We start from the raw sequence: 23,633 nt of genomic DNA on the forward strand, positions 1-23,633 counted from the left end.
GCGAAGCAACTTTTCAATTGCTTGTCTAGGAATGTCACAGTCAGGTATTATGCTGCACTGTGCGTGGTGTGACTTAATTGCATTTGACCAATCAAGTAACACTTTAGAACTGGCAAAGCTTACGGCGCACTGTAACATGACAACAATCCCAGAGATTACAACGTTTCGGTGATGTGGAATGCTAGATCCTGAGGGGTAGAAGACCGCGGAGAACAATATTTAGGACGACAATAACACATATGCTAAATAGAAGTCCTCCTCGGAAATAGATTAGTTGACGGTGAACACAAAACGGAATAATTGCATTACACATGGTCACCGTTACCTTTAGGGATGTTTGCAATCGATTTCAAGATTCTAGCGTGCTTTTCTTCGTTTGCTGTTCGTTTCGGTTGAAGGTAAAAGGTGTGGGGGTTAGACGAATGGTAAAGAAAACTTTAAAAATAAGGTTGAATATTTTGCTTGGTCAGCAGCAGCTAGCGCGGAAATGCTACTTATTGATGCTTTGATTCCAAATACGCTTCGTATCCATTAATTGTGACGCGCATACGCCAAGGAAGAGTTTGTGAACAAATTGATTTACCATATTTATTCCTATAACTATATCAGAGTGCTTATTTCGTAATGTGATTAATGGATACTCTATTGTGATTGTGCACATATTAAAATTTATTTACTAGTTTTCCTACTGTTTCAGTAACTAAACAATGTCGTATGCTTTCTATTTCTTTGATAACGTCAAGGTGATAGTCAATTAATCGAAGACAATCTCAGGCAGATGTCGGTAAATGTAAGTATACCGGGTGTCAACTTCAAACTACTTCAACCTGAACTTGTGAAGCGGTAATGAGAATCTATGTTTGACGACAAATATTCCCGCGACGTTAGATCTTAAAATCTGTTTAATTATGATGAGTGTATTAGTAACAACTTTGTGAAAAAAAAAAACATCAGATGACGCTGTGAGCTTATTCAAAATTCATTTAATTTAAAAACTGAACTACACCTGATCAGAAGCACATAACAAAAAGATTTCAAAACTGTATCTCGCGTTATAATTTTCTGTTTTTTTTTATCAACTACTAATACTATGTTCACACTACAGAGTTAAAACATGTTTCAATAATTAGCAACAAGAAAAATGTCATCAAGACAGCGTTAAAACACGTTTTAGCTCGTAGTGTGAACGTAGTATAACGAGACCAGATTTATCACCCAGCCTACTAAGAAAATTGCATTCTACCTACAATAATCATGTTATTAGATTTGGATGAATTGGTATGGTCTTTCATATCGAAGATTGCAAAATTTGTAAATCAGTTTTTACTTGTTTTAAACAACGAGATGAAAACAAATTATTTAAATTAATTCCTTTTACAGAGAACCTGCCAAACTTCCTAAATGAATTTCAACAGGTTTATACATTTATACTGCTCACATAATTTTCCGAAGCAAACGTCATCTAACTTTTCGTTTACCGCCACACTTAGTTCAGATTTTTTTTTGCACTAATGAAATTTCTCACACATCGAGTCAGAATTGTCCCCGATAATATCATACGATCCAGCTGTCTGTTATTCTTTCCGTAGGATGATGAAGTCGAGCTAAAAGAAGCACTTTCCAGGCGATCGCTCTCAGAATCGGACGAATCCTATCTGAGTGACTACATACAGAAGCACACAGTTCCACTTCCAGATTTATCAGACACAACCGGATCAAGCCCGGAGGACGACTCAGTGTCACTCAAGTCAAACACCACTGACGGAACGTGGGAAGAAAATTGGCTGTTTAAAAAGCGTCAACTAAAGTCCACGGAGTCCTCCATAGCAATGCTCGTGCCATCACCGACCGAAGAGGTTAAAGCTCTGATCGGAGACCAAAATGCCGACGAAGTCAGCGATTTGTCCGAAACCGGATCCGACTTCGAGGGGTACGAATCCGATAGTGTCAGTAAAGACGCTCCACTGTCCAGTAACACTTCAGTACCTCACACTGAAAAGCCTGTTGAAGAAATCGTACAAGATAGCCTAATATCGATCAATTCAACTGCTTCCAATGAGCCGGTTCTCTCGGAAGCAAAAAACAGCCTACTGTTGACTGAAATGTCAAACCATGCGTCGAACCAAAGTTACCGGACGGATAATCTTATATTTACCGCGCCTACTACGGTAAAAGCAGAAGCGGCTAATTCCACTTTGCTTGAAATAAAGCAGAATCAATTTGAATGCAATACCGCCGAACCGGTATTGGCGTGTCACCAAAGTCACGAAACTGGTCAAGTCGAAACAGATGATGTCAAACTAATGCAGGAACGCATTCAAAATGCTCCGAAGCAACTTGACGCTGAGGGAAATATACTGTATCCAATCGGAATTGCTCGGTAAGTTGAAGTGATCTTTTCAGCTGTAGGGTGCCCGGCGAGCACAGCTTTTGCTTATGCTTGTCCTTTTTATTTGTGTAAAGTTTGTTGGATTGGTGCGAGAAAATATTTTGAATATACCAGTGACACTCAAAGTTATTCTTTCATATACTTTTCAGAACAATCCCCGGAAACGACAACCAAACCCCTGAGTGTGACAGAAAAGAAATCCCAATAGACCGAGGTAAGCACGTGTTTCAATTTTCCATAACCTATGTCGGTAGAAAACCTGCTAGTTAGAATAATCACATATGTATCTGAAGAGCGAAACTGCGATCATTATACAACACTAGTTCCTTATAACGTAACATATCTTTTTATGATTTAATTCATTTTTAATCTATTTTTTTACGGCTATGTCTCAATTTCGCCCTTTTCGAAGAGTTATAAGAGGCAGCACCAAACAATAATTTATAATTATTGTACTTTTCCACTTACCTATTACACAGCATACACAGACATCGAACACACACGCCCAAGTATTTTATTCCAATCCGTAGAAGTAGATCACATGAATAACGTAAATAATCCTAGTAGTAGCAACATTGACGAGTCTAACAATAGCACAAATTCTAACCAAACTAACACGAAGAACATAAGCACAAAACCTATCAACAATGCTAGCGAGCTAGTCGAACCGAAACAGCAACCCCTCTCGCCTCATCCAATCGCGCTGACAATCACGGAGCTATTCGATCGTTCCGTAAAACCATCGCTCACCTCCATTTCAGAGGAACTGCACGAGCCGGACGAATCGCTAGCTTCCCGTTCGGCTATTTCACCGGTGGACAGCTTCACCACTGCCGACGAAAGTGACTACAAAACCGTCTCGGTAGATAACTCGGAAACGTCGACAAGCGTCGGGATCGATCCGGATACCAGTTTGATTCTCGAGGATCCGCTGTCTCTCGATTCGCTGGATTCGTCTCTATCGTACGAGAACTGTCGGAATTTCGAGGAAGAGGAATTTTATTCTATGAATCAGGGAGACGATGTGGATGAAGATGTTCTACCCGGGACTTCCGGGATAGAACTGCTGCAGGCTATAATGAATCCTCAGGATATGTTTAAAATAAGTGAATCACCCGCCGTCGTAGTTTATGTATGCGATCCGAAGCTGATGGAGTTTGTTGAAGAGATGGATGTTGAAGTTGAGGATGACATGCTGGGTGCAAAAATTGAAGAAATTTTTGATCCAGTAACAGATAACAATGATCAGGGTTCCTACGAACGGGTGGTTGGGATTCCTGAAGAGTTAAGCGAACGAACGGAATCGGATGAGCCCAGTGATAAGGATGATTTGACGCTTTCGGATTCACGAAGTAGTTCTGAGGAAGTATGCAATATATTCACGACAGAAGAAAATCAAGATGACCAGGAAATGTTAAAAGTCGCCGAAAGTCCCGAAATGTCAACTGAATCTAACAATTGTGGAAATCTTTTGAACCTTCAGGAAGAAGTTGCAAGTGAAAAGTTGGAATTAGACACCAATGAGGACAAAAACAAACAATCTACTTCAATGGTGCTGGAAATTCCTACTGCTGATGAGCGAAATGATGTTGCTACACAAAGTAACAATTGTGAAGGAAAAGAAAATCCGACATCCGAAAGCACAAACTCCTCAACAGCTGATGGCCCGCTATCAGATATTCAACACCTCGCATCGGAACCAATCTTAAGGGTGTCTCATAAATTGTCTGGTGAATCATCTCCGGATTCACTGGAAGAGTTAGTCTTCTCTGAAAATACTGGTTTTTCAGTTGAACCTGAAATTGGTATCACGGTTGAGGAACTATCCGAGACTAAAATGGTGCAAGACGATTCATCCAATCCAACTGCAAACATTCCTGAAATAGCGCCTTCAATCGCTACTCACGACGACGTAATCGACAATCAGACTTTTAATAATGAAAATCAAGAAATTATAGAATGTAATAAACAACACTTAGGAGACAAAATCAGTTCGCAAACAGAAAACATAATTGTTGCAGAAACGAATCCCATAACTGAAGAGAAATTGTTAACATATTCCCAAAATATACACGAACTAGAAGATACCTTGAAAATGGAACACGATTTGTTGAGTGATTCCAGTCATGATTCACAGGAAATGATAGAATCTGGTAGTTCTCCGAGTAAGCGTTCTATAATTGCAGCTCAGAACTCTGACAGCACTGAAAAGCAACACTCAATTGACTCTTTACAAGACGATTTATCCGACTCGACTGCAAACATTTTTGATAACGATCACTTACCTGCCACTGGCGATGAACTCACAAATCCCACATCAGATAATAATTTTAATATCAATCCCGTTGAGAAATTGCTCATAGATTGTCCAAATATCAGAGAACCGGAACCAGTTTCGACCGTGGAGCACGATTCGTTAAGTGATTCAAGTCATGAATCAAACGAAGCGGTACATTCACCGGATTCTTTGGATACACATCTGGATCACGATAATTTTACTGCAATTGATAATTCTGAATCCAAACCGGGTGAGGTGGAAAATTTGCATCTCGATAAGAATGATATCGATACGGAAAATACCGATGGCGGGAAAGAAGATATAGAAAAGCAAAACAATCAAACTCTAGAGATCTTCGTTAGTCCAACAACTGATCCATCAAATGATGAAGCTATCTTGGAAACAGCGCACGATCTGTTGATCGACTCAAAGAATGACTCGAATGAAGCTATAGAGTTAGCAGGATTTGAGAGTAATGATGTTTCGACGGAAGCAATTTCGGCTACTCCTGAACAGCAAGAAGATCTATCAGGTCCTCATGAGAGCAGTTCTGAAATACAAAACCAAATAATTACGCTCGATGATTCCGAATCTTTGACACTCAATAACAATGATGTAGATACAAAAGCTATTGAATGTGATGAAAAGGTTGTAGAAATCGAATCAAACAAAACATTGGAACATGTTGTAGGCTCAGCAATCGTCGAAGAATCACCAGAAGATCCTAAGGATATCGATTCAGTAAGTGATGCCTCACAGAAAGAGATAAACTCAGTTGGTTCTGAACTGGTTATAGCTGAAAAGCAGCAACCTGTCGAGTCTTTGCTAGACAATTTATCCGATGCAACTGTATCAGTTTCTGATATAGATAACTTGAGAGATGTAGACGATGAAAGCGAAAATCTGACTCTTAAGCAGGAAGATAACACCACACAAAATGTTGACTGTGGCAATCAGAGTGCATCAGAGCTTATAGAACCTATCCTGCAAGCAAGCCAAGATCTCTTGATCGACTCCAATCAGGATTCACAGGGAGCTAGAGAACTGACTGATTCAAGTCAACAGGATATCAGAATTTCCGATAATACAATCAGCTCAACAAGCATCGAAGAATCGCCAACAGATTTCAAGAATATCGATTCATTAAGTGATGGTTCACAGAAAGAGATTAAATCAGCTAGTTCTGAACTGGATATAGCCGAAAAGGACCAACCTATGGAGTCTTTGCAAGACAATTCATCGACAGCAACTGAAATCCTTTCTGATAAAGATATTTTAAGATCTATAAGCGATGAGATCGAAAATCTGACTTTTAACCAGGAAGATAGCGTCACACAAAATGTTGACTGTGACAGTCTGAATGTTGCTACCGGAAACAATTCGACTTTGGAAAGTATGGTTACATCAACAATGAAACCTTCAAACGATGAGTCACAGCTTATAGAACCTAGCTTGCAAACAAATCGAGATCTATTCATCGACTCCTGTCAGGAACCAGAAAACCAGGCATCAGAAGATACGATCAATTCAATAACTATTGAGAAATCGCTCTGTGATAACCAGAAAGATATAACATTAATTGATTCTGAACTGGATGCAAACGTTACTGATACCTCAAGACCCACACAAGATGAATTAGAAAATCTGACTCTCAGTGAGGACACTGACAATACACAAAATATCGAATGTGATAAAACGAATGTAGAAAACAACACAACTACAGAAAACATTGGTAGTTCTATGGCGAACCTTTCAAACGCTGAGAAACAACTACTTGATCCTATCTTGACAACACCACACGATCCGTTGATCGACTCAAGTCAGGATTCACGTGAGGCAATAGAATCGTCTGGTTCCGACCATAAGGATCTTTCAGTTGAAGCAGTTTTAGATTGTAATGTACACCATCAACCAATTGACTGTTTGCAGCTAGATTTATTAGATCCGACTGAAAGTGTTTCTGAAATACATCATCCAAAAATCTCAAGCGACAATAGTGAAAATCTGATTCTGAATGAGAATGTTGTCAATATTAATAGCATAGAATGTGACAAGCAGGCTGTGGAAAATGAGAACAACAAAGCATCAGACAAGACGATTGACTCAACAGCCAACTCAGTAACCACAGATATCAAGCAGTCGTTAGGTGATGATTCACAGCAAGCGGTAAAATTATTTTTTTCTGGAATGGACTTCTCCGAAAAGCATCTATCTATGGAGTCTTCACCGGATGATGCTGATATCGATAGTTCAATAACCACACAAGATGAAGTTGAAAATTTAGCTCACAGTAGGCGTGGAAGTGATACACATGTTGTCGAATGTGGTAAATCGAATGTAGAAGTGGAAAGCAGCACAGATACGGAGGACATTGTTAGGCCGTTAGAGAACCCTTCAAGCGATCTGTTGATCGACTCAAGTCAGGATACACACGAAGCTAAAGAATTATCTGATTCCGAGAATAAGGATTTTTCGTTGGAAGCAACTTTGGATGCAATTCAACAACATCGATCCAGTGACTGTTTGCAAGAGGATTTACCACAGCCTGCTGAGTTAGAAAAACCAATTATCAATGATAATAATGTCGATATTAACAGCGTAGAAGGTGACACAAATCCCGTAGAAAATGAAAACAACAAAGTTTTAGAAAGGGAGATTAGCTCAACAGACAATTTAATGTCCAGCGAGAAACCACTGACAGATATCAAAGAGTTAGTAGGTGATAATTCACAAAAAGCTATAAAATTAATTGATTTTAAACTGGATAGCACTGAAAAGTACCTATCAATGGAATCTTTTCCGGAATATTTCTCGATTCCAACTGCAGACGTTGCGGATATCAATAGTTCAACAACCACACAGGATGAAGTCGAAAATTTGACTCACAGTACACAAAATGTCGAAAGTTGTGAAATGAATATAGAAGTAGGAAGCAACACAAATACAGAGGACATTGTTGGCAAGTTAGCGAACCCATCAACCGTTGAGATACAGCCACTCGATCTGTTGATCGACTCAAGTCAGGATGCACACGAAGCTAAAGAATTGTCTGATTCCGAGGATAAGTATTTTTCGTTTGAAGTAACTTTGGATACAATTCAAAAACAGCTTTTGCAAGAGGATTTATCACAGCCTACTGAAAGTCTTTCTGAAATGCACCATCGAATAGTATCAAGCGTTGAGTTGGAAAATCAGTCTGTAGAAAATGAAAACAACAAAGTATCAGAAATGGCAATTAGCTCAACGGACAACCCAATAACCAGCGAGAAACCGCTGACAGATAGCAAAGAGTTATTAGCTGATGATTCGCAGAAAGCAATAAAATCAATTGATTTTAGACTGGATTGCACTGAAAAGCACCTATCAATGGAATCTTTTCCGGACGATTTATCGATTCCAACTGCCGACGTTGCTGATATCGATAGTTCAATAGCCACACAGGATGAAGTCGAAAATTTGACTCACAGTAGGCGTGGCAGTGATACACAAAACGTCGAATGTGATGAAGTGAAGGTAGAAATGGAAAACAACACAGATACAGAGGATATTGTTGGCTCGCTAGCGAACCCATCAAGCGTTGAGATACAGTCACTCGATCCTATCTTGGAAACGCCACTCGATCCGTTGATTGACTCTAGTCACGATGCACATGAAGCTAAAGAATTATCTCATTCCGAGCATAAGGATTTGTCGGTTGAAGCATCTTTGAACACAATTCAACAACATCGATCAATTGACTGTTTGCAAGAGGATTTATCACAGCCTGCTGAGATAGAAAAACCAATTCTCAATGAGAATAATGTCGATATCAGCAGCTTAGAATGTAAGAAGCAGTCTGTAGAAAATGAAAACAAGAAAGTTTCAGAAAAGACAATTAGCTCAACAGACACTTCAATAACAAGCGAAAAACCGCTGACAGATATCAAAGATATGTCAGGTGATGATTCACAGGAAGTAATAAAATCAATTGATTTCAAACTGGATAGCACTGAAAAGCACCTATCAATGGAATCTTTCCCGGACGATTTATCGATTCCAACTGCGGACGTTGCTGATATCGATAGTTCAAGAATCACGCAGGATGAGGGCGAAATGTTTACTCTCAGTAGGCGTGAAAGTGATACACAAAATGTCGATTGTGGCGAAATTAATGTAGAAATGGAAAACAACGCAGATACAGTGGACATTGTTGGCTCGATAGCGAACCCATCAAGCGTTGAGATACCGTTGCTCGATCCTATCTTGGAAACATCACTTCCGTTGATTGACTCAGGGAAGGATGCACACGAAGCTAAAGAATTATCTGGTTCCGAGAATAAGGACTGTTTGCAAGAGGATTTACTACAGCCTACGGAGCTAGAAAATCTGATTCTCAATGAGAATAATGTCGATATTAACAGCGGAGAATGTGATAAACAACCTCTGGAAATTGACAACAACGAAGTTACAGAAAAGGCGATTAGCTCAACCGATAATTCAATAACCAGCGAGAAACCGCTGACAGATATCAAAGAAATATTAGGTGATGATTCACAGGAAGCGATCAAATCAATTGATTTCAAACTGGATAGCACTGAAAAGCACCTGTCAATGGAATCTTTTCCGGACGACTTATCTATTCCAACTACAGACGTTGTCGATATCGATGGTGCAGGAATCACACATGATGAGGGCGAAAATTTAACTCTCAACAAAGATGAAAGCGATACGCAAAATATCGAATATGGGGAAATGAAGGTAGAAATAGAAAACAACACAACTACAGAAAAAGATTCTATCTTGAAATCATCACTCGATCCATCTATCGACTCAAGTCAGGATACACACGAAGTTGTGGAGCTACCCGGTTCCGAGAATAAGGATTCGGTTGAAGCAGCTTTGGATACTTTCGAAAAGCATGCAACTAAAGACTCTTTGCCAGAAGATTCATCAAAACCAACTGAAAATATTTCTGAAATACGTAATCCAGAAAACACGATTAGCTTTGAAACCAGTTCATTAGCAGTCGAAGAACCGCTGGAAGTTTTAAAAGTTATCGATTTATTGGGTGCTAAAGTGATAGAAGCGACGGATTCTCATCTGGACAATACTGAAAAACAACAATCAGTGGAGTCTTTACTAGTAGATTTACCGAATCCTACTGCAAGCGTTTCTGATATAGACAATTCAAGCACCACACAAGATGAATTGGAAAGTTTGACTCTCAGAAAAGATGAGGCAGTGAATATCGAAGGTGATAAAATTAATGTGGAAAAGGAAAACAAAATAACTACAGAAAACATTGTTAGCTCAATCGCGAACGACGAGATACAGCTAATTGATCCTATCTTGGAAACAAACGATCCACTGATCGAGTCTAGTCAGGATTCACATGAAGCAATAGATATATCTAGTTCAAAGAATCAGGATATTTTGGCAGAAACTGCTTTGGATACTATCGAAAAGCATGGATCAACAGACTCTTTGCAAAAGGATTCATCAGAAACGAATGAAAACACTTCTGAAATGCTTCATCCAGTAATACCAAGTTGTGATGAACAGACGGTAGAAAATGAAAATAACAAGGCAGCAGAAAACACGACTTGCTTAGAAATGAAGGCATTAACAGTCGGGGAACCGCTAGAAGTTTCAAAAGTTATCGGTTTATTGGGTGATAAAGTGATAGAAGTGACGGATTCTGCACTGGATAATACTGAACAACAATCAATGGAGTCTACACTAGATGATTTAGTGAATTCTCCTGTAAGCGTTGCCGATATAGATATCTTAAAGACCACACAAGATGAATTGGAAAAGACTCTCGGTAAGGATAACACAGAAAGTATCGAGCGTGATAAAGTGGATGTGGACAAGGAAAACAACATAACCACGGAAAACGCTGTTGGCTCAATCACGAACTCATCAAACGTTGAGATACAGCTAAATGATCCTTTACCGAAAATATCACACGATCTGTTGATCGACTCTAGTAAGGATTCAAACGAAGCAATAGATCTACCTAATTCAGAAAATAAGGACATTTCAACTGTAGTACCTATGGATACTGTTGAAAAATGTGGATTCAATGGATTTCAAGAGGATTTACCAGATCCGAGTGGAAACATTTCCGAAATACTTCATCCAACCAGCGATGATCTTCAGAATTTGACTCTCAATACGAATATTAACGACATAAACAGCTTTGAATGTGACAAACAGACGGTACAAAATGAAGACAATAATGTATCAGAAAACACGAATAGTTTCAAATCTGATTCAATAGCAGTCGAGAAACCGCTAGCAGTTTTAAAAGTCATTGATTTATTGGGTGATTCTCCATCTGGAGCGATAGGAGCAACGGATTCTCAGCTGGATAATACTGAAAAGCACTATCCAGTGGAGTCTTTGAAAGATTTAGAGAATCCTACTGCTGATATAGATGACTCGAGAAGCACACCAGACGAATTGGAAAGAAAGAATGATACAGAAAATATCGAATGTGATAAAATGAATGTAGAAAACGAAACCAACATGACTACAGAGAACATTGGTTCAATCGCGAACTCATCAGCTAATTCGGAATTGAATACGTCTGAAAAACACCATTCAATGGATACCAAAGACTCAGAAGCCACACTCGAAGAATTCGAAAATCTAATTCTTAATAAGAATGATAGGGACACAAAAAATTCCGAATGCGACAAACAGAACGTAGAAACTGAAATCAATTCGACCATAGAAACTATAATTGACTCAACAAGCAAAACATCAAGCGCTGAGGTACAACTAGCAGATCCCATCTTGGAAACATGTCAGAATTTACAAGATGCCTCTTTGCAAGATGATTTGCCAGATGCGACTGAAAATACTACCATAATTCATCAAAATCTAACCCCCGATCAAAATGACATCGTATGTGACTCGCAGATTGCAGAAAATGAAAACGATTTGGCATCAGAAAATACGACTAGCTCAACAGCCAAACCTATAACCGTTAAAAAACGTCTAACGGATGACTCAAAACAACCGATAAATTCAACTAGTTTTGAGTTAGATGTAACTGAAAATAACCAATCATTGGAATCTTTACCAGATGAATCATCAACCGTTTTTGATATCGATGATTCAAATAACTCTTTCTCCTATGAGACGCAGCAAGCAGATCCTATCTTAAAAATAGAAGCTAATCTCTTGGGTGATTCAGGTCATGAAGATGCGATACTTTTATCTGTTGGTTCTGAAAATGTTGGTGTTTCGACCGAAACAACTTCGAACGTCACTAAACAGAAACAATCATTTGACTCTTTACATGACAATTCATCAGATCCGACTGTAGATAATTCTAAAATTGATCGTCCAATTACTGCGAGCGACGAGTCCAGAGGACAAGTAGCCGAATGTGACCGACAGGATTTAGAGAAGGAAACCATTCCATCACCAGATGCTATGATTATCACGGCAACAACTCCGTCAACCACTGAGCAACAGCTGACGGCAGATAGTGGATCTGAAAATAGGGAGCAACTATCAACTGAGTCTTTACAAAAAGATTTGTCAGACACAACTGTTGAAGTGGAAGAAATTGAAACACAAATTACGTCGGATGAACAGGAGACACCTTCTAATCAATTAGACAATGTTAACTCCGATCAAAGCACCTCTCACGAAGTACAAGAGAAGATCGAAGATATACCTATCTTATGTACTGAAATCAAAGAGGAAGTAGTAAATGAACAAATCACTAATTCAAATGGAATAACATCAACGACTGAAGATGATCTTTCCGCAGAATCAAATGTAGATCAAATTGTTCAATTGCCCCTCCCAGTGACCAGTGTGAGTCCGACAAATAGCCAAGATATTTCAGTTACCCATTCAGAATCACAAAACTCACAAGAAGTGACAGCAACCACGATCATCGCTGAAACTCCAATTGCCGATACTTCAAGGACTCCTACTCCTACACCAACCCTGCCAGACACCTACACTGGCTTCGATCTCACTGAACCATCCAGCCCGGAAGATACCTCAACCGAAGCGATCGCTGGATCCACCGACCGAACATCTACCCCAGAGGAAGTTGACCCTCTGTTGCTAGGGGAAGAAAAAGTAGAAACATCCCTTGCTGCGGTAACAAAGCAGATGCGGCTGTACTGTGAAGAACTCAAAGGCATCCTCTACGCTCATCAACCGCTGGAGCAACACGGAGAAGCGCTGGAGAAAGTCGAAAATGATCCGAGTGAGGTTACGTCTACGCGTACAGCAGAAGTGGGCGTAGATGCTCTAGAACAAGGTGTACTAATAAGTCCGCTCGAAGCGTTTGAAATTAAATCGGCAGAATACAATCAGAGCTTACGTCACATAGACTACGTAGAGGAAGATGTACTGCCAGCCGAAGATACTGACCACTTATTCGTGGAAAACATGAACCTGGTCACAGCTTGCAATGCTGTTAATGTGATACCACGTGTGGAAGAACATGCAGTTAGATCACCAATTCTAGTGAGATATACACCGTCTCCCGAACCGATCCCGTCTCAAGTATTCGAGCGTCAGATAGAAGATGTACAAGCAATCCTTTCCTATCAACCGGCGGATCAAGAGAAATCGCAAGATGCCGAACTTTTACTGCAAGATAGCGAGGATCTTGATATTAATTTCGTCGAGGAAGATCTTCTGCCAGTCGAAGTGTATCCTGAAGAGCATCCTCTCAAATCGACAATTCTTGCAGAGCCTATCCCATCTCAAGAGTACGAACGTCAAATAACTGCCACCGTTGAAGATGAACAATCAATCCCATCCGATCAACCGATAGTTTATGACCAGCCACAAGATTCCGAACTTATCCTGCAAGACAGCGCAGATACAGCTGAGGAACTCGATCGCCTCTCAGCTTCTCCAGACATGACTGAACAAACAATAGATGACATAACTCCACCGTTCAATCGAAGTGATTCGGAGCTGTCATCGCTATGCTTTTCTTTGCCTACGGTTTGTGTGTTAAATAACAACAATAGCACTAACCCCACCACCACAGCTGATACTAACCTGCATGAGCAACCACCAAGTTTCGTATCGGAAACATCTCTCCTAATAGTAGAATCAGACTCATCCGAACCTCCAATACCACTTTCAGCACAATCAGAAACCAACGGACATGCGTCCAAAGAAAACGACCCTGTGGAGGAAGAGATCGCAGAAGATATGCTAATACCTGGTAAGTTATAATGTACCTCAATCAATTATCCGAGATGTTGAAAGTCTGCTTTTGTTTAGGGTCGATTGCCGAACGAGAACATCTGAAATGGCAGAACGCTTCACCAATCGCCAACAATCCATACTCGCCTGACGTTCTGCAAAAAAGACTATCGGAGTCCAGTAACCGATCAACTTATGACGACTTCGATCGACTGACGAGCAAGGATATTTCCGAGTGTTACATTGAATCAAAAGAAGACGATGACATTGCGGAAAACGATCGATCGTTGCAGTCAGTGATTGGCGGAAATCCAACACAATACACCAGGTATGTGAAGATTCCTCGCTAAATCCAGTAAAATTTTAATCAAATAAACCACGTTCTGCAGGTATGGTCGTGATTACTACATAAACGATGCGAAACGTGCATCGGGGACACGCAAACAAGTCGCCGGTGTTCCAGCTACATCCCCCAGTACGGATGACGAGAAAGTGAGTGAACAAACTTATTTTGCTTCAACTAGTTCCTATATCATGGATAAGTTTTTAAACCATAGTGACAATTTATTTGAAATTAGTCAAAAGTCATCTAGCTCGAATGCGGCATTCCCTCTGCCACCACCTTCACTCCGATCGTCGGGAAGTTTGTCACGCCGTAGACAAACTCCTCCACGACCTGCCTCCGTAGATTTGGGTTATTTTACAAAAACTTCCTCCAATGCGGATAGCGACATTGAAATTCCTGCCCATTTGATTGCTCAATTTGAGCAGGAAATGTTACATAGCGATTTTAAGCGAGATAGCTTCCGAGCGAAGAATTCTTCCACCCGCCAATTTGTCCTAAATCCGATCTTTGACGAATCCATTGAGTCGACTTTTTCCGCACAAAAACCAACGAAAAAGAATAGTCCGGGAACCACCACGGCACATCTGAGTAAGTCCCCTGAAATAATAAGTCCATCCACCTCTGATTCTGCAGCAGCAGCAACAGTTGTAGAAACGGTTTTCACCGATCTGGGAACTTTACGTCGCAGTGCAAGCGTTCGTAGTAGAAATAATGAGTATTCACAAGTTAACTTTCTCAGAAGCAGTAGCAGTAAATCAAACATCAGTAAATAGTATTAAGGGGGTGGTGGCTGCAGGGCAGATAAATTGGATAGGGAAATAAACAATCGATTATGTGCCAAAACATTTCCTTGGATAAACGAATATCTTTCACTGTATTTATTACCATAATTAGTCTTGTAACTCGCATTACATAGGGCATTGAAATGCAATTCTTTAAGAACGTTCAATAAATGCTGTTTAAACTCTATTGTTTTGTATATATTATTAGAAGTACAGTTGGTGAAGAGGAAAAGCGATCTTTTCTTAGGAACAACCTTTTTGTACACAAAATACAAGCACACACAGTAAAAGAACCATTGAATATTCGCAAATTAATCACTGCTATGAACTGGTAAGTCCGTCCGTTCAAAACTAAAACATTCTTAATTTATGTTTAGTATAAGTCCTACATCTAAAAAAGTGCTTATAGTTGGCATAGTTCGTGTATTAGAGAGTGGTGATGGTACCCAATGCAAAAGGATGATTATTTCATATTTTTATTCGCCCAATCTCATCATTTTTCGTTAAATGTAATACCAACAAATAACACAAGTCACAAGATGCACAAATATCTGAATAACAAAAGAAACATGCCGATTTAGAAAATTTGTTCTATTTTCATGTATCATAGACCAACTTCACAAGCAAAGTTCGACTTTCACTTTTTCTCAAACCAATTGTCTTCTAATAATACTAACCAGATGAGTTTCACCAATAAATTTGAATCGTATGAAATACGTGGCAAATGTCTACGTATTTGCTTAATAGTATGTTGCTCGTTTCGAGGGCTTTCATACAACATACTTTAAAACTATGTGTTTGTTTTTTTTTTCAAAATATTGAATTTACGCTAGTATTTTTCGTAGGCAGCAGTGGCGTAGTAGGGGGGGGGGAGCCAAAATTAATCGAATTGAAAAAAAAATGTTAGTGGTGACCAGTATAATTTAAAAATTATTTAATATTTAAATAGTAATTTTGGAAGTTTATTATCTGATCATTATATTGAGAACTTAATATTTTAAACACCATGGAAACATTTAGTAAGTTGTGGGAATGGGATCTTGTAACAGATCTCTTAGTGAGGATCTAATAATTGACATATCATGCCAATATCAAATAAAATACCCGCATGAAAATATCCACCTAGAAACTGATGAAAAATGGCATTTTTCGTTGGCCTCTAGTAGGCCAGGATCAGTTTTTGTGAACATTTGATTTTCTTTTGTACTATCAATTATTTAAATAGCCACTAAGTAGGATTGACAAAAGATGAAAATTTTAAAAAAATCAGGTTAGTGCCTATTTATGATGTACATTCGAGTAATGACCAAAAAAAGCGTAATACAATTTCATATACAAGGACTCGTTCTTAAGCTTTAATAGCGAAAAAAATAAAATAAATGCTCAAAAACAATTTTTGCGGTCAATATCGCATAGCTTCGAAACCGTTAACTTTAGAGGTTTAGTATTTTCGAAGAATTTTGAACAAGATTGGATTTAAGAATAATTTCGTAAATATCGTTTTATATCGAGATATGCTGCATACATAGAGCTTTTATATCATCAGTAAAGATGTTTTAAATGAAATTCCCAAGAACTTTGCTGAAGACACCAAGTCTCTTACTACTTTTTGAAGAGTTGATTTTCATGATTATTCCTAGGAGTATTTATCACTAAAATGATTATATCAGAAGATTTTTTTATGTTGGGGACTTGTGGCTAAACTTTCACTTAAATGCTTTACGTACCAATCAATCTACGGCCATACTGTTCTTTGCTGTATGAAGAAGTCTTCTCCAGTTCACTCTGTCCATGGCTGCTTGTCGCCTCGCAGGGCACGAAGACTCCTCAGGTTTTTTCATCCTGGCCGATCTCTCCTTGTAGCTGTCGGATTGGTTTCAAGAACCATTTTTACCGAGTTGTTCACCATTCTGACTACATGCCCAGCTCACCGCAGCCGCCCAAATTTCGCTAAGCGAACAATGGGTGATTCTGCAAGCTATTATTGCAATTCGTAGTTCATACACCGTCTCCATATTACGTCTTCATATGCATCCCATCGTAGATCGTTCTCAATACGTTCCATTCGAAAACACTAAGAGCGTGTTGGTATCCCGTCAGCATACTCCAGGTTTCGTGTCCATAGAGGAAAACCGGTATAATGATCAATTTGTAGAAAGTTAACTTCATGCGGTACATTCTCCGATAGAAGTTTTTCGAAGCACCTGCGCTTGTTAACGGGGATTTGCGGCGACAAACAATTTGGTAGGCCACCTTCAGCAATATGATTGCTCGGTAACTTGTTGCAGCAATCCCGCTCAATACTTTTTTTATAGATGGGACATACTACTTCCTCCATCCAATCCTCCGGTAAAATCTGTTTCTTTCATATCTTCAAAACCACCTAGTGGAGTGCTCTAGCAAATGCCTCTGTTCTTTGTTTCAGCAGCTTACATGGCAGCTGATCATTGCCAGCGGCATTTTTTTTTTACAATGGAGAAGACCTTTATGTCCTAGCCCAGTACACGTGCTATTGGTAGGGTCCAATCTACCACACGGGGTGCACTGGGGGCGTGTCGGACTCGAATGGTGACCAGCCATTAATACCGACTAAACTCCATTGGGCTCCGCCATCATTCCTCCCAGGAACTACCTCTCGGTATTACTTCTGGGGGAGCTTGCCAGCGGCTTTATCAGTCCTTAACCGTCCGATCTCCTCATGAATCTTAGGTAGATCTGGCACTGGGAATCTGTCGTCGACAGCGCATGTCCCCAGGTAGATTCTTGCGATACTCTCGTCGTCTACTGATATTTCGATATTTGTCATAATACACTTATCGATCAGCTCACACTCGATCGTGAGAAGGTCTCCATTAGTATCCCTTCATATGTCGGCCTGTGGCACATAGCCTTCCATCGAGCGATTTACCTACTCCTAGAATTCGTAACTCTGTACAGATGCTCCATCGCCTCGGTATCCCGATCTTCCTGTAGACGATTCCGAATCTATATTCGCACTACGGAAGGCATGAACATTTGTGATGTTGGAGAAGAAATTTCCCCTCATTAGAACGTGGTCGATTTGGTTCTCAGTTTGTTAATCAGGGGTGGCGTTCGTGTCGTTCTCTGGTCTCGGTTCGTTAGGGCAGTGCACGTTGACGATACTGTATTAATGGCCTTCGATCCACACACATCCTTTCGTTGATCTTCTGCTACTTGATTACGCGTTGGCGCATCTTGCCTAGCACGCCCGATTTTCAGCTCGTTTGTTGTGCCGTTGCTCTAGTAGAATTTAACCCGCTTTTCCACACATTCTGTCCCGCCAAGCAAAATTCCCATAGTGCTACGGCTTTGAAGTTGCAAGTTTTCAGTTCATCGTGTAGTGTTTGTTCGAACCCAGGGAAGCAAAGTGACTTGCATTTCGATGTGCCAAGTTTCCATTCGTAGTCCTTTTCATCCTGATTCTTCGAAACGTGCTGTTTTCTGGGCGGCTTGTTGGGTTTGAGGGACTTCCTGTCTCGTCGAAGGACAGCCGTGTGGGATTCCTTTACCATCTCACGTATTCAATTCTGTCAAAGGTAGGGTTAAAGCGCCCATGCCCACTCGCACCTTCTCATTTCGCTTCTACTACAGAAGACGGTAATACCCAGTCGATGCCGGCCTACAGATTAAATGTCATTTATAGACGCACAGGGAAGCATGAGATATGAGTATGTGAACACTGGGAAATATTCACAATTTGACGACCAACCTTCGAATTTGATGGTTTCGAAATTATGTGATGTTGATCGTAAGAAAAGTTGTCGAACATATATTCCACTTTAAAAGTGTAGGTATATTCTTTGATTTTATAACATTTTATATAAGAAAGTTATCTATGAAGGTATGAAAGGTTTTCTTTATTATTTTTGCTCATTTATGGTATGGAATGGTCACTGCTGAACTGTTTTTGTTTCAGAGCTTTCAATATTTTATCAAATTTACATTATATTGAAGCATTTTTGAAAAAATCAATTTTCGTCAAGCACCCCCCCCCCCCCAAACCAAGTTACTGGCTACGCCACTGTAGGCAGCAATACGTTAGAGACAATGTTATACCCGTTTATTTTGTAATAATAACTCAAAAGACGAAAGAGCCACAATTCTGCATTTTTAGCAACGATAAATTTTTAATTTCCAAAGAAAAAATCAATCGATGAAAAAATCGTTGCGATGAAATGGATTTTTCTACACCACGAAAATTAGGAAATCATTTTACAGGTCATTGGGTAAAGTGTCTATTTTTGCCCTATAAAGGAGGGTGTTACACTCTTTCATTAATTACTCGGCCTACAATTGATGGATGGCGCATAAATTGGCATCAGCAGCTTTGCTTCATTCTTAAAAACCAATATAACACAACGAATTGCCCAAAAATGGTTAAAAGAGTTTGACCGCAATGAAAACTCGAATCGATTGCCCCGATTATCGCCCTACCGTTTGAGCAAAATACGTTGAACAAGGATGGCAGACGCTGCTCTAACCAACAGCTTCAAATGGGTAGAGTGATAATAGAAACAGGGCGAAAACAGGCTCATTACTCTATATGCTTTGGGTGCTGAAAAAAAATTGTAAACTAATGTTAATGTTAATCACATCACAAAAAAACTAGGAGTGGGTAATGTCCGGGACATAACCGCGGTGTTGACGTAGGACTAAACTTGGGCATATCATATGACATTCATGGATAATTTGAGCCAATGCACTTTTTGAATGAATGTTTACTGGAAATTTCATGTCGAATGAGATTGCCACATTCACTGATTTTCTAGGACTTGCAAAAACCTACGGGTTTGTAGATTAATTTGATAAACATTTGCTTATATGAATCACTGGTACATGTACAGCAGACTTGACAGGCGCAAACTCAATCCAAGTTATTAAATGGAACTTTCTAATTCAATTCTTTCTCCATTATGTTTTCATCCTAAAAAGAACGGTTTGCAAATAACTATTTTTGGTGATACCAGACGAGAATCCTTTCTAACGATTCGAACCTTGTCCGAATTCGCTTCTGCTGCGTACATACACGAACATTCCCCTTTCGCAGCTCACATCGAATGAGCATTGTATATCGCAATGCGATCTCTTTTATAAACTTCTTAGTGCAGATGGAAGTCCATCCTTTTGTGCGACAAATTGAAATATTTTCATCATTCTTTTTGGTGTGGCTTTCGCTTAGTAGCAGGGTTGCCACATTCACTAATGTTCTTGAAAGATTTGCAAAAACCACCAATCAAAGCAGGCTAATTAATGCTTTTACAAAATCTATCAAAATTTACGGTAAAATCTACGGAATCTACCACACAATTGTTTTGATTATTTCCCAACGAATCGCGCAAAAATCTGTTTGTTCCGTACAGCACAGCGCAAATAATTGACGTTGGAAAACAAATCGGCAACTTCAGCTGCCAAACACTTAGACACGATCGAAGCATTTTTCCGTCAATGTCACTTTTCTGACTCAAATTTTTGTAGGTATTTTCTTGCTTCCGTCCAATTGGTCAGTTTATTAGTTTTATCGTACATTTTCGGATATTATTATAGAAAATAACTAACCCGATAAGAGGGAAGTTATTTTTCAAAGCACGAAATGGAAATTTCAATTGTAATTCTTCTGAGAACGATTTTGTGGTCCTAATAAGAACCGTTTGTTGTGAATATTATTTCGCCGTTTCCCGCTCGGCATGATGATTATTCGCTTGGTATGGATAGCGCACAGATTGGTATCTTCCAACAAACTAACCAGGCAGGCCTCGCTGGCTTCTTAGAGGGCCATTACGGCTGAGCTCCGGAAGAGATCGGTTTTGAAATGCTGTGCAATCTCACGGACCAGGCACTGGAAGAGCAGCTTGCGAATTAGTAACTCTGTCTACTTCTGAGAGCGATGAATTTCACGCAGGGCGACGACAGTTCTTGGTTGGCAGCGATAAGGCAGTAGCTATGATTTGGTTGGTAGTCCAAATGCAGCTTCTCGTTGAGCAGCACACGTACGTGTGTTCTGCTCTGTGGCTTAGACACGTCTGGCTTTAAGAAAAACTGTGTCACCCATATTTATAGGTTCTAGCATTAATGTTGATTCGCATTAAAAGTAGTTTTTGAACTTTTTAAACAAGTTTTATATAGCAAACAAGGTATCAATAGCAAGCGTTGAACGTTTTCCTTTCGATTTATGAAACAATATTAGTAATTCCTTTAGTAGGAGAAAAGTTATTAAGGTTCAAAGTGTACGTAACGCATCCGTTTTGAAAATTTTGAAATGACACCCAGTATAGTAAAGAAAGACGTAAGTCCTACGTCAAAATCTCACTTCGAGCACCAGTCTATATCTTTATTGTATTATAAGTAGTACAGTAGTACAGACAATCACTAAAAGGAAATGCATTTAAAAAATCCAGATTTATGAAATGCATGACTTTTATAATTTTTACTGGTACCTAAGGATCTCGAAAATATGAAAAAAATGTTACAGCATGTTTTGTGTCATTATTTTTTGTTCTGATCTTTCAAAATTCTCCCGGTCAAGTCTCCCCAGGCCTTGGTCAAGTCTCCTCGCAGTTGGGAGACTTGACAAAAAAACGATCTCAGAAAAACTTTTATAACTTTTGAAAAAGTAAACCAAATATTCTGCAAAAAATCATGAATACACGTTAAACGGCTGTACATTACGTTTTAATGGGTTTTGAAGGATTGTAAACTTTTTTTTTGAGATTTGTCGTAGGTAGGTTTGACTGGTCAAGTCTCCCCATGTTCCATAAATAACATTTTGTGATTTTGAGAACCATTTCACAGGCACGGATATTGAATCGTGACTATTATATTAGGAATCATGAAGTAGTTCACGGTTATTGAAAGGTTTCATGAATAATATTCCGGGTTTCGTGAAACAGTTTACGAGCAGATATGTTTTGATTTTGTGAACTACTTCACAACCACGAAAACCATATCATGTTCAAGAGGTAACAAATCATGAAATCATGAAACAGAAAATTTGGCAATAGGATGGCGAAAACTGTGACTGACGTTCACAAAACAGAAACAAATATCTCCACTAATAAAAGCGTTATACAGGCGTTACTGAATGGAAATGGACCATAATTATAAAACTTTTTTTGTTCGTGGTTCTGTTTTCGTAACTTACAAACTTTATTCACGATTTTGGGAACAGTTTTTTTCCGTGTAAACTCATGTTCATCGTTATTGCTGCTTTCTCCATTTTGTTCCTACGAATAGCTAGGGAATCAAAGTCAAACATGTCCGATTCCCGCTTGACAGAGGAAGGGGAAACATACTGTGAGGTGTGCCCCACAGACTGGATCTTTATCTTCACACCGAATTCCAGTCCAAGCTTTGTGTAAGACTGAGATTCTCACTGATAAAGTCATGGGTGCGTTTCGACTTTGTCTCTTCAGAAACCGACACTAACTTATTGTCGGAATAGATTAGCACCGGCTTGACGCTAAATCCGTAAAAACGAAAACAAACTTTGTGTTTCAATCGAAAGACTGATCAAACGTGATGTCCCGTCCGAGCAGAAGTTCTGTTTATGCCGATAAGACACAGTGAAATCGAAACTTGTATTGGCTTAGCAGGCCTATACGAAAGCACTATGCTGTATTTCCCTCTAAAGAGGAAAAACGCACCCATGACTTTATAAAGTTAGGATTTGTGTCGTTCACGTACAAAGGTTTTACCAAAAAAAATCGTCCCAGTGAGAAATTTCGGTGTTTACCCATTTTTTTCTCTTTAGGGGGAAATATAGCATAGTTCTCAGTGATGTTATTCATCCCTTGACACGGGTCGCGTCACACCTTGTGTTTAGTCAGAAATTTAACAGTAGGTTACGCCCATAACCATTGGTACTTACCTTACCGTTCAGGCTGTCTCTTGCTGTATGCAGAAACCGTCTCCACTCCACTCGGTCCATTGGTGCTTATCGCCAGCCTTGCAGTCTTCGAAGGGTCCGCAGGTCGTCCTCTATCTGGTCGATCCACCGTGCTCGTTGTCACAAGACAATAAGTCTTCTTGTTCCTGTAGGGTCGCCACAAGAACCATCTTCACCAGGTCGTCGTCTCACATTCTTACGACGTGTCCAGTCCACCACACACGTCCTATTTTTGCGGTATGCGCGATGGATGATTCTTCCAGCAGCTGATGCAACTCATGGTTCATTCGCCTACGCCACGTTCCGTCTTCCATCTGCACGCCCCCATAGATGGTACGCAACACCTTTCGTTCGAAAACTCCAAGGGAGCGTTGGTCCTTCACGAGCACGATGTCCCGCCAAGATCCGTCTCTGAATATCTCTGCTGGTATCATTGTCGGCGGTTACCAGTGAGCCCAAATACACGAATTCGTCGACCATCTCGATTTCATCACCGTTAATCCGAACTCGGAATGGGAGGTTCACATTGTCGTCTCTAGAACCTCTTCCTCTCATGTATTTCGTCTTCGAAACGTTGATGGCAAGTGCAATCCTGCTACACGTGAACGTACAACAGCCTTCAGTCTGATCGCTTCCGACATCGCCTCAAAGTTCCGTGCCATTATGTCAATGTCGTCGGTGAAGCCAAGAAGCTGGACGGACTTCCTGAAGATCGTGTCTATCCCCGCTCTCCTTATTACACCTTCTAACGCAACGTT

At 39.8% G+C, this 23,633-nt stretch overlaps 1 protein-coding gene across 10 annotated transcripts in view; it reads left to right on the forward strand.

The window, feature by feature from the left end:
- Nucleotides 1-23,633, forward strand: part of LOC131691876 (uncharacterized) — a 129,750-nt gene that overhangs the window by 99,659 nt on the left and 6,458 nt on the right. For 9 of the 10 annotated variants that reach the window (XM_058978554.1, XM_058978557.1, XM_058978558.1 and 6 more), the window contains 6 exons: nucleotides 744-790; nucleotides 1,590-2,380; nucleotides 2,539-2,603; nucleotides 2,869-13,863; nucleotides 13,923-14,172; nucleotides 14,234-14,336. In XM_058978554.1, coding sequence (XP_058834537.1) covers nucleotides 744-790; nucleotides 1,590-2,380; nucleotides 2,539-2,603; nucleotides 2,869-13,863; nucleotides 13,923-14,172; nucleotides 14,234-14,336 — 12,251 coding nt within the window. The remainder of the gene's footprint in view (nucleotides 1-743; nucleotides 791-1,589; nucleotides 2,381-2,538; nucleotides 2,604-2,868; nucleotides 13,864-13,922; nucleotides 14,173-14,233; nucleotides 14,337-23,633) is intronic. The other variant, XM_058978561.1, reaches the window with a different exon arrangement.

Source organism: Topomyia yanbarensis, chromosome 3, assembly GCF_030247195.1.
Source record: "Topomyia yanbarensis strain Yona2022 chromosome 3, ASM3024719v1, whole genome shotgun sequence".
NCBI classification, from domain to species: domain Eukaryota; kingdom Metazoa; phylum Arthropoda; class Insecta; order Diptera; family Culicidae; genus Topomyia; species Topomyia yanbarensis.